This window comes from Pongo abelii, chromosome 9 (assembly GCF_028885655.2).
Source record: "Pongo abelii isolate AG06213 chromosome 9, NHGRI_mPonAbe1-v2.0_pri, whole genome shotgun sequence".
In the NCBI taxonomy this organism is placed as follows: domain Eukaryota; kingdom Metazoa; phylum Chordata; class Mammalia; order Primates; family Hominidae; genus Pongo; species Pongo abelii.
The window spans coordinates 9,723,961-9,738,772 of NC_071994.2; the positions used below are offsets into that span (position 1 = coordinate 9,723,961).

The 14,812-nt window shown below is 46.5% G+C and overlaps 1 protein-coding gene across 9 annotated transcripts in view; it reads left to right on the forward strand.

Moving 5' to 3' along the window:
- Positions 1–209: 209 nt before the first annotated feature.
- Positions 210–14,812, forward strand: part of MAJIN (membrane anchored junction protein) — a 34,046-nt gene continuing 19,443 nt past the window's right edge. For 4 of the 9 annotated variants that reach the window (XM_054525657.1, XM_054525659.1, XM_009246169.4 and 1 more), the window contains exons 1-3: positions 216–490; positions 12,136–12,182; positions 12,850–12,967. In XM_054525657.1, coding sequence (XP_054381632.1) covers positions 12,867–12,967 — 101 coding nt within the window. In that variant the 5' untranslated portion in view covers positions 216–490; positions 12,136–12,182; positions 12,850–12,866. Of the gene's footprint in view, positions 491–12,135; positions 12,183–12,849; positions 12,968–14,812 lie in introns of all 9 variants that reach the window. The other 5 variants (XM_054525658.1, XM_054525661.1, XM_054525666.2 and 2 more) reach the window with 3 other exon arrangements.

A 14,812-nucleotide genomic window follows, 5' to 3' on the forward strand; every position in this document is an offset into this window, starting at 1 on the left:
ATGTCGCCGAGGAATAAAGGAAGGTACCCTGCATAACGCCTAGCACACAGTAAGGACTCTGCAGTCGCTAGTTCCCGACGACACCACGCGAAAGCAGGCGTGAAATAAACAAAGGGCTGGGAAATCCAGGAGGGACCTGAAGGCGCCAAGGCGTCCGGTGGGTGGGGCCGCGCGCGTCCTCGTAGCGTAGATAATGAAATGCGCACGCGCAGACCGCTGCCAGGCCTTGGAGCTGCGCCCGAAGGGGCGGTGGGAAGCGCACTTGCGCGTGCGCAGAAGGCCTGGCGGGTGCGCGGCACGAGCCCCGAAGTCGCTGAGGAGCTGGCAAGCCAGTCCCTCGAAACGATTTCGTTCGAGGTTAGCGCCCGCCCTTTTCAGAGAGCACTTCTTAGTGGGTATTCCATCCAGGGCCACTTTTCAGAGGCCGAAGGACCTCTAGTCAGTGTGTGAGACATAGCCTGGCCGAGCCTGGGAACCACCTGGGGCTGAGGTAACGGCACACGACGGCCCGGGGCCCTCGGGAAGTTGTCTTTGCGTTTCTATTTATTTCTGAGGGAAGTTTCCGGGCCGGGCCCCACCCTCCGCCGCCGAAGTGCAGTCCCCCCTGCCCCCTGAGGTCCCTTTCTCAGCGCCGGGACACCCAGCAAGCTCGCCCAGGGTGCAGGCCGTGCCACTGCAGGGCTCCCACGGGGAGGCCGTGGGACTGGAGCGCGGGTCGCAGGCCGGGAGCGTGCGAGGGAGACCGGGGGGCGCCAGGCCTGTGTCCCCTCCCTCGGGCGAGTGACCGGCACAGAGTACGGGATCACTGCTGTCGTCCGCCGACTCCAGAGACTGCCCTTTCCCCATTTCACACCCAGCGCCTCTCCCTTCTCCTCCTTCCCCGCCCCCCCGCAACTCCCTCCCTCCTTTTTTTTTTTGAGACGGAGTCTCGCTCTGTCGCCCTGGCTGGAGTACATCGATATTGACTCACTGCAACCTCCGCCTCCTGGGTTCAAGCGATTGTCCTGCCTCAGCCTGCTGAGTAGCTGGGATTACAGGCATGCGCCGCCACGCCTGGCTAATACTTCTATTTTTGGTAGAGATGGGGTTTCACCATGTTGGCCAGGCTGGTATTGAACTCCTGACCTCAAGTGATCCACCCGCCTATGCCTCCCAAAGTGCTGGGATTACACGTGCCCGCCACCACACCCGGCTAATTTTGGTGTTTTTAGTAGAGACGGTTTCACCATGTTGGCCAGACTGGTCTCGAACTCCTGACCTCAGGTGATCCACCTGCCTCGGCATCCCAAAGTGCTGGGATTACAGGCGTGAGCCACTTTGCCCGGCCACACCCCACGTTACCACAGACTTTCCCCAGGAACTAAAGTGCTCCTCTGGTCTATACCCACCCTCCAACCCCGGCCTAGCAGTTGCCATGAAAACAAGATTTTTTTCCATTGAAACATTTCCTGTCACATCATGTCTTGATTTGAATGAGTTTCTGGCTTTCAAATGCCTGATTGCACCTTGCAAGTAAATATGAGTCATGGCACTGAGATCTTTGTGCCGCTCCCCAGAGCCTTGATTGAATCTTGGCATTTGGGCAAGTGGGCAAAAAGATGCCAGCAGGTATACTTTGCCGAACATCCTTTTCTTTTTCTTCTTTTTTTTTTTTTTTTTTTTTTGAGACAGTGTCAGCTGGGCATGGTGGCTCATGCCTGTAATCCCAGCACTTTGGGAGGCTGAGGCAGGTGGATCACGAGGTCAGGAGATGGAGATTATCCTGGCCAACATGGTGAAACCTCGTCTCTACTAAAATACAAAGATCAGCCAGGTGTGGTGGCGGGCCCCTGTAGTCCCAGCTACTCAGGAGGCTGAGGCAGGAGAATCGCTTGAACCCAGGAGGTGGAGGTTGCAGTGAGCCAAGATTGCACCATTGCACTCCAGCTTGGGCAACAGAACAAGACTCCGTCTCAAAAAAACAAACAAAAAGACCGAGTCTTGCTCTTGTCGCCCAGGCTGGAATGCAATGGTGAGATTTGGGCTCACTGCAACCTCTGCCTCCTGGGTTCAAGCGATTCTCCTGCCTCAGCCTCTCAAGTAGCTGGGATTACAGGTGTCTGCCACCACACCCGGCTGATTTTTGTATTTTTAGTAGGGATGGGGTTTCACCATGTTGGCCAAGCTGGTCTCGAACTCCTGACCTCAGGCGATCCACCCACTTTGGCCTCCCAAAGTGCTGAGATTATAGGCGAGAGTCACTGTGCCTGGCCCATCCTTTACTTTTTTGAACTCTAGTTCCTTCATGTATGCATCTGCAGGTAGGAAGCCAGTTTCCAGCAGTCTTATCTAGAATCTCTCTTTGGCTGTCTCATTGGCATCTCAAACTTGAGCATCTCCAGATACAGACTCAACATCTTGCCCTCAAAAATTTACTTTCCAAGGCTCCTGTTTTCAGAAAATGGTGCTTTTACCTCTTCAGTTAGTTGCTCAAGCAACCAGAAGTCATCGCTCTCCCTCACCTTATCAAGTCACCAAGTCATTACTGAGGCAAGAGAATCGCTCGAACCCGGGAGGCGGAGGTTACAGTGATCCAAGATCGCACCGCTGCACTCCAGCCTGGACAACAGAGCAAGATTCCGTCTCAGAAAAAAAAAGATTGAGTCTTGCCTGCCTCAGCTCTCTGAGTAGCATCTTCCAAATCAGTCCACCTTTCCTCATCTTCACTTTTATCACTGTAGACCAGGCTACTATCAGCTTCTGCCTTGAGCCATAGGAGGCTCCTAGCTGGTCTCCTTTCATCTGTTCTTGTTCCAGGTTGTTTCCCACATTGCAGCCAGGAGGGATTTTTTTTTTTTTTAAGTCACAGCCATCTGGTCATGTCGTTTTTTTTATTATACCCTTCAGTGCCTTCTGATTGCTCTGACAATAGATTCCACAATCCGTAACCTGGCTTATAAGGAAGGCCCTCATCCCTTCTCTATAATTTCTCCCTGGATGATCTCATCATCTATTCCAGTAGTTTCACATACCATCTAAACACTGGTGACTCAAATGTATATTTCCGTCCTGATTTCTGTCCCTTACACACTAGGAGACTGCCTTCTCGGTATATCCACTTGGATGTCTCATAGGCCTCTTAGACTTAAAACACAACTACTAATTTTCCCTGCTCCCTCCCACCCCAAATCTCTTTCCCTAGAATTATTCCCCATCTCAGTAGAGTATGTACCATTGTCTACCTAATTGCAAAGACAAAAAATCTGAGAGCCATCCTTGATTCCCACATCTATTCCATTAGTCTAAAGTATATCTCAAATCTAACTATTTATTAATTTCTAAAATCCCAAGTCCAAATCAGCAGCATCTTTCTCCTGGACAACTACAGAAGCTTCTTAACTGGTCTCCCTTCTCCTCCTGTCCCCTTACAGTTCATCTTCCTTTCAGTCACCAGATATTTAGATATTTTGACCAAGCTTGGTGGCTCATGCTTGTTTTTTTTTTTTTTTGAGACAGAGTCTCTCGCTCTGTGGCCCAGGCTGGAGTGTAGCGGTGCAATCTTGGCTCACTGCGAGCTCCGCCTCCTGGGTTCGTGCCATTCTCCCACCTCAGCCTCCTGAGTAGCTGGGACTACAGGCGCCCGCCACCATGCCCAGCTAATTTTTTGTATTTTTAGTAGAGATGGGGTTTCACCATTCACAGGATGGTCTCGATCTCCTGACCTCTTGATCCGCCCGCCTCGGCCTCCCAAAGTGCTGGGATTACAGGCATGAGCCACCACGCCCGGCCTGGTGGCTCATGCCTATAATCCCAGCATTTAGGGAAGCCAAGGTGGGCAGATCACTTGAGCTCAGGAGTTCGAGACCAGCATGGGCAACATAGTGAAACCCCATCTCTTCAAAAATTAGCTGGGTATAGTGGTGGGCACCTGTAGTTCCAGCTACTTGGGAGGCTGAGGTGGGAGGATTGCTTGAGCCTGGGAGGTTGAGGCTGCACTGAGCTGTGACTGTGTCGCTGTACTCCAGCCTGGGCGCCAGAGAGAAATCCTGTCTCTGAAATAAAATTAAAATAGATATTTAGATATTTTTAAAGCATATATCAAATCATTTATCCCCCCTTTATAAAATCCTTAGCATAAAATCTGGACTTTTTACAGTGGCCTACAAGCCTTACACGATCTGGTCCCTGCCTAACACTCCATCTTCATCTCCCTCCTCTCTGTCTTCATTTTCAATGTTCTAGCCACACTGACCTTTCTGTCCATTAAACTCATCACAGACATCTGCACTTGCTGATTTTTCTGCTTGGAATGCTTTTCCCCACGATCGTTGCTCCTTTCCATGAAGGCCTCAAGTCAGTTGTGATTTATTCTGAAAGGCCATCACTGGCCATACTAGCTAAAGCAGCCTTCTAGTCATCCTAAATAAAACCACATATTATTTTCTTGATGCTGTTTAGAGTACCTCAATTTATATTTGTTTATTTATTTATATGTTGAATGTTGCTCTCCACACCTCCTGAAATGTAAGCCCTTAAAGACAAGGGATCATGTCTCTCTTGTTACTTACCATATTAGTGCCCAGAACAGTGCCTGGTGCACTGCAGGGTCTCAGATATATGCTGACTGACTCACTTATCTGTATAGTCTCACCTTGTAGCATTGTCTTTCTTGCCTACTGCGTTCGGGTTACTGTACTTCTCTCTTTTGAAAGTGCCATGCTTTTTCTCAACTGAGTACTCTTGTACCTGCTATTTCCTCTACCCACCCCAGACCCGCCATCCACTCTCCATTTGTGCCTCACTAGCTCATATTCTTCCTTTAGAAATTAGTCACTTACTTAGAGTGGGCTTCCCTGACATGTTATGGGGAAACCAGCACTTAGTTTCTTTTTCTTTTTCTTTTTCTTTGTTCTTTTTCTTTTTTTTTTTTTTTTTTAAGACAAAGTTTCGCTCTTGTTGCCCAGGCTGGAGTGCAATGGTATGATCTCGGCTCATTGCACCCTCTGCCTCCTGAGTTCAAGTGATTCTCCTGCCTCAGCCTCCAGAGTAGCTGGGATTACAGGTGCCACCACCACGCCCGGTTAGGTTAATTTTTATATTCTAGTAGAGGCGGGCTTTCACCATGTTGGCCAGGTTCATCTCGAACTCCTGACCTCAAGTGATCTGCCCGACTCAGCCTCCCATAGTGCTGGGATTACAGGTATGAGCCACAGCACCTGGCCTTTTTCTTTTTTTTATATGATACAGATGAGGGCTCACTGTGTTGCCCGGGCTGGTCTCGAACTCCTGGGCTCAAGTAGTCCTGCCTCAGCCTCTGAAAGTGGGATTACAGGCATGAGCCACAACACCTGGCCAAGTATATCTTTCTATAAACCTAGCAAGTACATTTCTTTTTTCTTTCTTTTTTTTTTTTTTTTTGAGACAGTCATTCTGTCGCTCAGGCTGGAGTGCAATGGTGTGTTCTCAGCTCACTACAACCTCCATCTCCCGGGTTCAAGTGATTCTCCTGCCACAGCCCCCTGAGTAGCTGGGATTACAGGCACCTGCCACCATGCCCAGCTAGTTTTTATATTTTTAGCAGGGACTGGGTTTCACCATGTTGGTCAGGCTGGTCTCAAACTCCTGACCTCAAGTGATCTGCCTGCCTTGGCCTCCCAGAGTGCTGGGATTACAAGGTGTGAGCCACTGCACACCTGGCCATGAGTACAATTCTTATCTCCTTAATATCTCACCAGAATCGGATTAAGGTAGTCAAATTTGCCCTCTTTATATAAAAAGTCATTTTCTTTTTTCTTTTCTTTTCTGTTTTTGAGATGGAGTCTCACTCTGTGTCACCCAGGCCAGATTGCAGTGGCAGAATCTTGGCTCACTGCAACCTCCGCCTCCTGGGTTCAAGCAATTCTCCTACCTCAGCCTCCCGAGTAGCTGGGACTACAGGCTTCCACCACAATGCCTGGCTAATTTTTGTATTTTTAGTAGAGACAGGGTTTCACCATGTTGGCCAGGCTGGTCTTGAACTCCTGATCTCAGGTGATCCTCCTGCCTTGGCCTCCCAGAGTGCTAAGATTACAGGGGTGAGCCACTGCACCTGGCTGTATCAATTGTTAAAGTTGCTTTCTTTCTTTCCAGCTAAGGATGTTCTCTCCATCATTTGCCCTTCCGAAACTACTGCTGCTGCTGCTTTTTTTTTTTTTTTTTTTTTCATTTTTAATCTTCTTCCTTACACGTACTGCTTCTGGGCAGCTCACCCAATGGTGTAACCAAAAAAATAAAATGTCCTTCCTTGCTTGCAGTTTTACATCCAAGTGCTTTTTGGGTTCCTGGGATTGGTAGGCTATTTAGAGTGCTGCAGTGAGTTCAGCATGATGTGAATTCTTTTTTTTTTTTGAGACCGAATCTCGCTCTGTTGCCCAGTCTGGAGTACAGTGGCGTAGTCTCGGCTCACTGCAAGCTCTGCCTCCCGGGTTCACGCCATTGTCCTGCCTCAGCCTCCTGAGTAGCTGGGACTACAGGCGCCTGCCACCACGCCTGGCTAATTTTTTGTATTTTTAGTAGAGATGGGGTTTCACCATGTTAGCCAGGATAGTCTCTATCTCCTGACCTCTTGGTCTGCCGGCCTCGGCCTCCCAAAGTGTGGGGTTACAGGCGTGAGCCACTGTGCCCGGCCGCATGATGTGAATTCTAATGGACAGGTTAATCTTCATGTAACAAGCCACAACTACTGGACAGGGTGGTGAGGTGAGACACTATTACATTTCCAGAATAAGGAGCACATCCTGGACCTATTGGCCAAAGGTAATTTTGCATTAGCTCTTAGGATGGTTAAAGTGAAAGGGGAAGATGCATTTTTGTGCAAAGAGTAACTTAAGTGCAAAGAGTAACAAAGAGAAACTAAGTTAACTTAAGAGGTTAATTTAGACTCCTTTCTGGTTTATTGAGTTACCCACTGAGGCCTTTTGATTTCACTTCAGAACAGCTTCCTAATTCTCCCTTAGGTATAGTTATCCCCCCTACCCCCAAACAAGGTTTAGTTATTCCTCCTACTCCCACCAAACGAAACAAAATTAAGTCTGACACAGTTCTAAGGGCAAATCCATTCCTCCACAAATGGCATTTTAAAGGTTGTGTCTTACCAGAAAGGGCAGGAAGAAACCTATGAGAAAACAGAATGATGTCAATAAACATGGAAGTATTCTGGGTAGTCTTATGTCATTAGTCTCTTCCTGTTCCATGTTTTAACACTTATAAAAAAGACTTTATCCAGTAATCTGTGTACTAAGTACTAGAAAAAACAATTATACATGCATTATTTCACTAATCATCCTAATCACCATGCAAGGTGAGAAAACTGAGAATAGATAATAGAGCTTTATGACAAACAAATGTGGATGTAACCCTTTATGTCCAAAATTATAATTCTAAGAACCTTTAATCAAAAAGCTTACATTAGGCCGGGTGCAGTGGCTCACACCTGTAATGCCAGCACTTTGGGAGGCCAAAGTGGGTGGATCTCTTGAGCTCAGGAGTTTGAGACCAGCCTGGCAACATAGCAAAACCCCATATCTACAGAAAATACAAAAATTAGCCAGGTGTGGTGGTGGGCGCCTGTAGTACAAGCTACTCGAGACGCCGAGGCGTGAGAATTGCTTGAACCTTGGAGGCAGAGGTTACGGTGAGCCAACATCATACTGCAGCATGGGTGACACAGCGAGACTCTGTCTCAAAAAAAAAAAAAAAATTACATTTTGCTTTGATGTCTTTGTATCCAGAATGAATTGCCTTTGTCACGCAGAGTGGTGAGCGTGACCAGGGTTACAGTTTGGTAAAATGACTGACCGAGTGGTACGTTGTAATGAAAAACGTGTGTGCCAAAGAAGTCAACAATCTTGAGGGGCTAATCCTGGATTATGTAACTTTGTGGAAGTCATTTCCTTCTTTGGAGAAGTCACTTCCCTGTCATCCCCCGCCAAAATGGAAGGCATTTCCAGCTATAGGCGTTCATGAGTCTCTAGTTGGACATACAGGCTGAATCTATTTCAGCAAAGGTGGACAAACCTCTGAGACCAGTCAAGAACTTTTGAAAGTGGAAGCAGGCTGGGCGCGGTGGCTCACGCCTGGAATCCCAGCACTTTGGGAGGCTGAGGCAGGTAGATCACCTGAGGTCCGGAGTTCAAGACCAGGCTGGCCAGCATGGTGAAACCCTGTCTCTACTAAAAAAAAATACAAAACTTAGGTGTGGTGGCACATGCCTGTAATCCCAGCTATGTGGGAGGCTGAGACAGGAGAATCACTTGAACCCGGGAGGCAAAGGTTGCAGTGAGCTGAGATCATGCTACTGCACTCCAGCTTGGGCAACAGAGTGAGACTCCGTCTCAAAAAAAATGTGGAAAGAGCAGCTAGTCATCTGTCCTCAATCTCATTTCTAAAACACGGGTGTTGGATTCATAGCATCAGATTTTCATATTATATTTTGTTACCCACACTCATCAATGGTCTTGAGATGGGGTCTTGCTCTGTTGTCCAGGCTGGAGTGCAGTGGCGCAATCTTGGTTCATCGCAGCCTCCATCTCCCCGGGTTCAAGCGATTCTCTTGCCTCAGTCTCCCAAGTAGCTGGGATTACAGGTGCCCACCACCATGTCCGGCTAATTTTTGTATTTTTAGTAAAGATGGGGTTTTACCGTGTTGGCCAGCCTGGTCTCAAACTCCCGACCTCAGGTGATCCACCTGCTGCAGCCTCCCAAAGTGCCGAGATTACAGGTGTGAGCCACTGCGCCCAGCCCAGTCAATGTATTTTGAATAAGTGCTTATGGAAGCTCTTTTATTTCTCAACACTGTGAAAGACTTTATCAACTGTCACCAGACATATTTAGTAGCAGAGTGCTAAATCATAAGCTCCTTCTGCCTCAGTAGTCAATATTATTATCCTCATATAGCATTTGGCCCTGCTTCAGGTTCTATGCACTGACCAAGAAGTTTATGTGAAGCAAATTACCAAAACCTTGAAAAATAATTTTCCTTCAAACATCAGTCCCTATGTGTCATTTACATTTAATTCTTGGGTATTTTCAAGGAAAAGTTCTTGGTTGGAATTTGTCAGATTTTGCATTGAGATTAAAGCTAATCAGTTTTGCACGTGTGTGCTCTCTGTTTCAAGAATTGATTTCCTGGAAAGTACTGCTCTCTTGAATTTGCTTTTTTGTTTGTTTGTTTTTTTGAGATGGAGTCTCACTCTGTCCTCCATGCTGGAGTGCAGTGGCACGATCTTGGCTCACTGCAATCTCTGCAACCTGGGTTCAAGCAATTTTCATGCTTTAGCCTCCTGAGTAGCTGGGATTGCAGGTGCCCCCCACCACGCCCGGCTAATTTTTGTATTTTTAGTAGAGGCGGGGTTTCGCCACATTGGCCAGACTGGTCTCAAACTCCTGACTTCGGGTGATCTGCCCACCTCGGGTGATCTGCCCACCTCGGCCTCCTAAAGTGCTGAGATTACAGGCGTGAGCTACCATGCCCGGCCTTGAATTTGCTTTTCTAGTGAAGCATTAGGGAGAAACTCTTCAAATCTATCATAAGGGCTAATGTTTATATAATACTCTGGAATTTACAAAGTAGCTACTTACAGCATTATCTCATTTAATCCCCACATTCCAGGGGTCGTTGGAATCCCCATTTGTAGACATAGAAACTAGGAAATGAAGAAGTTTGGTCCTCCAATTCCAAATCTTATGTCTTTTGCACCATCCCATACTGCCTGTAAGTTTTCTTCCTTTGTTTTGAAGCCATGATTTGTGGTCACCTAAAAATTCGTGGAGAGTCTGACCCTTCATATGCAAGATCTCATCAACTTAATAATAGTTACTGGGACATAATATCACCATGGCCTCAGTACTCAATGTTGGAAAATAACCCTGTGAAATATTTGAACCATTACTCCTATGTGGTTGTTTGGGATACACTGTCTAATCTTTATTTTCAAATGAGGTAATTAGTGTATGGTGTTTGTTTCTGAATCGGGCAGCCAGCAATTAACAGGAACAGGCCCTAGCTAGAAGAGGGCTGTTTTTTCTTCTTTCAGACAGCCAGCTGTGGTGCAGCACATGAAATTTCCTCTTTGGACTGTCATTTCCAGCAAATGTCCTTCATTTCCTTTGCTCTGATGCCCCATCCCTCTGTTGGGGGTGGGGCAGGAGGCAAGTTACTGCATCCTAGTAGAATCCCCTGGCCAGATGGCAGTGGCTTATGCCTGTAATCCAGCACTTTGGGAGGCTGAGGCAGGAGGATCACTTGAGGCCAGGAGTTCAAGACCAGCCTGGGCAACATAGTGAGACCCTGTCTCCAAAAATTTTAAAAATTAGCTGGGCATGGTGGTATGCATCTGTAGTCCTAGCTACTCTGGAGGCTAAGGTGGGAGGATCCCTTAAGCCTAGGAGTTTGACGCTGCAGTGAGCTATGAGTATACCACTGTACTCCAGCCTGGATGGCAGAGCAAGACCCTGTCTCTTAAAAAAAAAAAAAAAGAAAAGAAAAGGAAAAGAGCCAGGCGCAGTGGCTCACGCCTGTAATCCCAGCATTTTGGGAGGCCGAGGCGGGCGGATCACGAGGCCAGGAGATCGAGACCGTCCTGGCTAACATGGTGAAACCCCGTCTCTACTAAAAATACAAAAAAATTAGCCGGGCGTGGTGGCGGGCGCCTGTAGTCCCAGCTACTCTGGAGGCTGAGGCAGGAGAATGATGTGAACCTGGGAGGCGGAGCTTGCAGTGAGCAGAGATCACGCCACTGCACTCCAGCCTGGGAGACAGAGCAAGACTCCGTCTCAAAAAAAAAAAAAAAAAAATTGCCAGGCGCAGTGGCTCATGCCTGTAATCCCAGCACTTTGGGAGGCCGAAGCAGACAGATCACCTGAGGTCAGGACTTCAAGACCAGTCTGGCCAACATGGTGAAGCCCGTCTCTACTAAAAATACAAAAATTAGCTGGGCGTGGTGGCGTATGCCTGTAGTCCCTGCTACTCGGGAGGCTGAGGCGGGAGGATCACTTGAACCTGGGAGGCAGAAGTTGCAGTGAGCCGAGATCATGCCACTGCACTCCAGCCTGGGTGACAGAGTGAGACCCTGTCTCAAAAAAAACCCCCACAAAAACAAAAAAAGAATCATTGGAAGAATTAAGAGTTAAATTTCTGTGGCAGCAATGTAAGTCTCACCAGGTGGGCTCACCGCCTACTGAGAAGAGTCATCTGGCACTAAAACATCAAAACTAGCCTAGGTTCCTGCCATGCCTTTGGTATGGGGCATCAGTAAGTTTTTTCTCAGGATATGATCAGTATTTCCCCTCTGGGGACTTTGCAGTTGGCACAACTATTTCTTTTCATTTTTGACTGCAATTCTAGTCTAAATAGTCTCATGGGCTCTGGCTCCAATCTCATGTCATTCTAATCCCAGGCAGCCAAGATCAGACACTGGGGTATCTCTTTACTGGCAGCTCCAGACTTGAACTTTGGAAATTGTGGGAAATTCCATTCTTTGGGCACGTAGAACTTGTGACTCTACCGTAGAAGAGTTTCTACCATAGAAGATTTTTCCCTGCTGAGTAGAAATGGCATCAGAATAATATGGAGAAAAGCATAATGAAAATAGTCCTTTATGTGTATATGATATTTTACTGCTTAAAAAGTGATTTTATGTTTATTATCTTGTTTTTTCCTCCTTATAACCCCGGGAAGCAGACTGGCAGAGTGGTTAAGAATATCAATTCTGGATCTGTATTGCCTTAGTTTAAATTCAAATTCCAGCATTCATAGCTATGGGCAGTTAAATTCATTCCTCAGTGCCTCAGTTTCCTCACCTATCGAATTTAGACATAGGTTTGTTGTGAGGATTAAGTGAGATTAAACTTAGAATAGGGCATGGCAAAAGTTGTTATTGTGTAAGTAAGAAAACCAAGGCTCAGAGAAATTAGGGACATTGGACTGAGATTTAAACTCAGATTCTCCTTATTTTGGGCCTGTTCTGTCGACTCCATCTCAGCTGCCTCTGAAACCAATACCATGTATATTTTTATACTTGTACTGATGTATATAACTAGTTTTGATCCTTAGGAACTCTGGATCTCCTCTAATTATTTATTTTTATTTTTTCCATCTCTCCCCTTAACTCCCCACAGAGACGACCTTAAGTGGACAGAGATTCTAGAACAGGAGAAATAAAACAGTAAGTGCTAGGGGTATAGTAGGCACTCTTGGAACACAGGGAAGACTCACAAGTGGGGGAAAGGAAGAGTAATTGATAGATCTGGAAAATAAGCCATTCCTTGATGCCACTTAAAAACATTAGTGTACATCTTTATTTGCTACATTGGTTGTGGCAGGAAGTTGTAGTAATACCTTAATTTCATCTAAAATTGATAGCAAACGTCCTCCTAATTGGCTTGTAATTGGTGTATCCTTTGGATTGTGTCATTATTTAACTTGAGCCCTCTCTGTGTCCACTGAGATTCCAGTGAAAGTGGGGATGGGAGAGAAGAACAGATTCAAGAGATGCTTGGGAGAAACATTTAATTCTAACAAAGACTCTGAGTCATCAGGGCAGATACTAGTATCATTAGTCTTCTTGAAGAGAAATGATTTGCACAAGGTCATAAATGATCAAACTTGAATTCTGAGCTTTTGACTGCAGGTATAAAGATTATCCCAACACACTGTATTTTCCCCATGCAGGTAGGAGAATGCTCCAAGTGACGATCCTGGTAGCATAGGCAGTAGTGCTTAGTGTTGGACATTTTACTCATGAAGAGATGTTACAGATTGGGCAGGTTCCCTTTCCTGTAAATAAGGAACAATCGTTAGCTTTTTGGTAATTCTCTTTCTATTTTATTTAGGCTATCGTTTGGGGGCAATGAGTTTAAAACCCTTTACCTACCCGTTTCCAGAGACGAGGTTTCTTCATGCAGGACCCAGTGTGTATAAATTCAAAATCAGATATGGGAAGAGTATCAGGTAATTTCAAAGGTAGTAGGGTAGCCTATGCAAACACCAGTTAGTGCTAGTGCATTCCCACAGGTCACCTCTTCTTTACCTTCACCCAGTTCAGGAGACTGGTAAAGTAGCATCTTGCAGGACTGTCTTTCCCAGGAATTTTATATTCAGTATATATATTATTCATATGAGTTTCTAAATTAGGGACAACTTTTTTTTTTTTTTGAAGAGAAGCAGATCTCGCTATGTTGTTCAGGCTAGTCTCAAACCCGTGGCCTCAAGCAATCCTCTCACCTCTGCCTCCCCAAGTGTTGGGATTATAGGTGTGAGGCACCACACCCAGCCTAGGACAACATATCTTTGAAGCAGTGTTTCTCAAAATTTTACATCTCAGGGCTGGGCATAGTGGCTCACACCTATAATCCCAGCACTTTGGGAGGCCAAGGTGGATGGATCACTTGAGGTCAGGAGTTCAAGACCAGCCTGGCCAACATGGTGAAACCCCGTCTCTACTAAAAATACAAAAATTAGCCAGGCATGGTGGTGGGAGGCTGAGGCAGGAGAATTGCTTGAACCTGGGAGATGGAGGTTGCAGTGAGCTGAGATTGTGCCACTGTACTCCAGCCTGGGCCACAGAGTGAGACACTGTCTCAAAAAATATATATATTTTTTCATCTCAACTCCCTTGCAATTTTTCTTTCTTTTTTTTTTTTTTTCTCCCAAGACAGGGTTTCACATGTAGTGGTGTGATCACTGCAGCCTTGACCTGCTGGGCTCAAGGGATCCTCCCACCTCAGCCTCCAGAGAAGCTAGGACTACAGGCATAGTGCCACCACACCAGGCTAATTTTAAAATTATTTTTCTGTAGAAATGAAGTCTCACTATGTTCCTCAGGCTGGTCTCAAACTCCTGGGCCCAAGGGAACCTCCCTTTTTAGCTTTCCAAAGTGTTGGAATTCCAGGCATGAGCCACCTGCACCCAACTTGAACTCTTTAAAATTATTAAGGACCCCAAAGAGCTTTTGATTAATCTGTCAATATTTGTCATAAAAATTAAAGCAAAAATTTGGCCAGGCACAGCGGCTCACGCCTGTAATCCCAGCACTTTGGGAGGCCGAGGTAGGGGCGGGGTGAATCACGAGGTCAGGAGTTCGAGACCAGCCTGGCCAACATGGTGAAACCCCGTCTCTACTAAAAATACAAAAAAATAGCTGAGCATAGTGGCAGGCGCCTGTGATCCCCAGCTAACCAGGAGGCTGAGGCAGGAAAATTGCTTGAACTCAGGAGACGGCGGTTGCAGTGAGCCGGGATGGTCCCACTGCACTCCAGCCCAAGCAACAGTGTGAAACTCTGTCTTAAAACAAAAAAAAAAATTACAGCAAAAATTTAAAAGTGTGTTTATTAATTTAAGAATAATATATGCAACAAATACAGTATTATTAAAGTTATATTTAGTGAGCCAGGCAAGATGGCTCACGCCTGTAATCCCAGCTATTCAGGAGGCTGAGGCAGGAGAATCGCTTGAACCCGGGAGGCGGAGGTTGCAGTGAGCCGAAATCTTGCCACTGCACTGCATTTGATCAAACCCAGAACCTCACCTTTTCATGATAAAAACAATTAAAAAAAAAAAAACAGCGGGGTACAGTGGCTCACATCTGTAATACCAGCACTTTGGGAGGCCGAGTCAGGCAGACCACCTGAAGTCTGGAGTTCAAGAGCAGCCTGGTCAACATGGTGAAACCCCGTCTCTACTAAAAATACAAAAATTAGCTGAGCATGGTGGTGCACACTTGTAGCCCCAGCTACTCGGGAGACTGAGACAGGAGAATCAGTTCAACCTGGGAGGCAGAGGCTGCAGTGAGCAGAT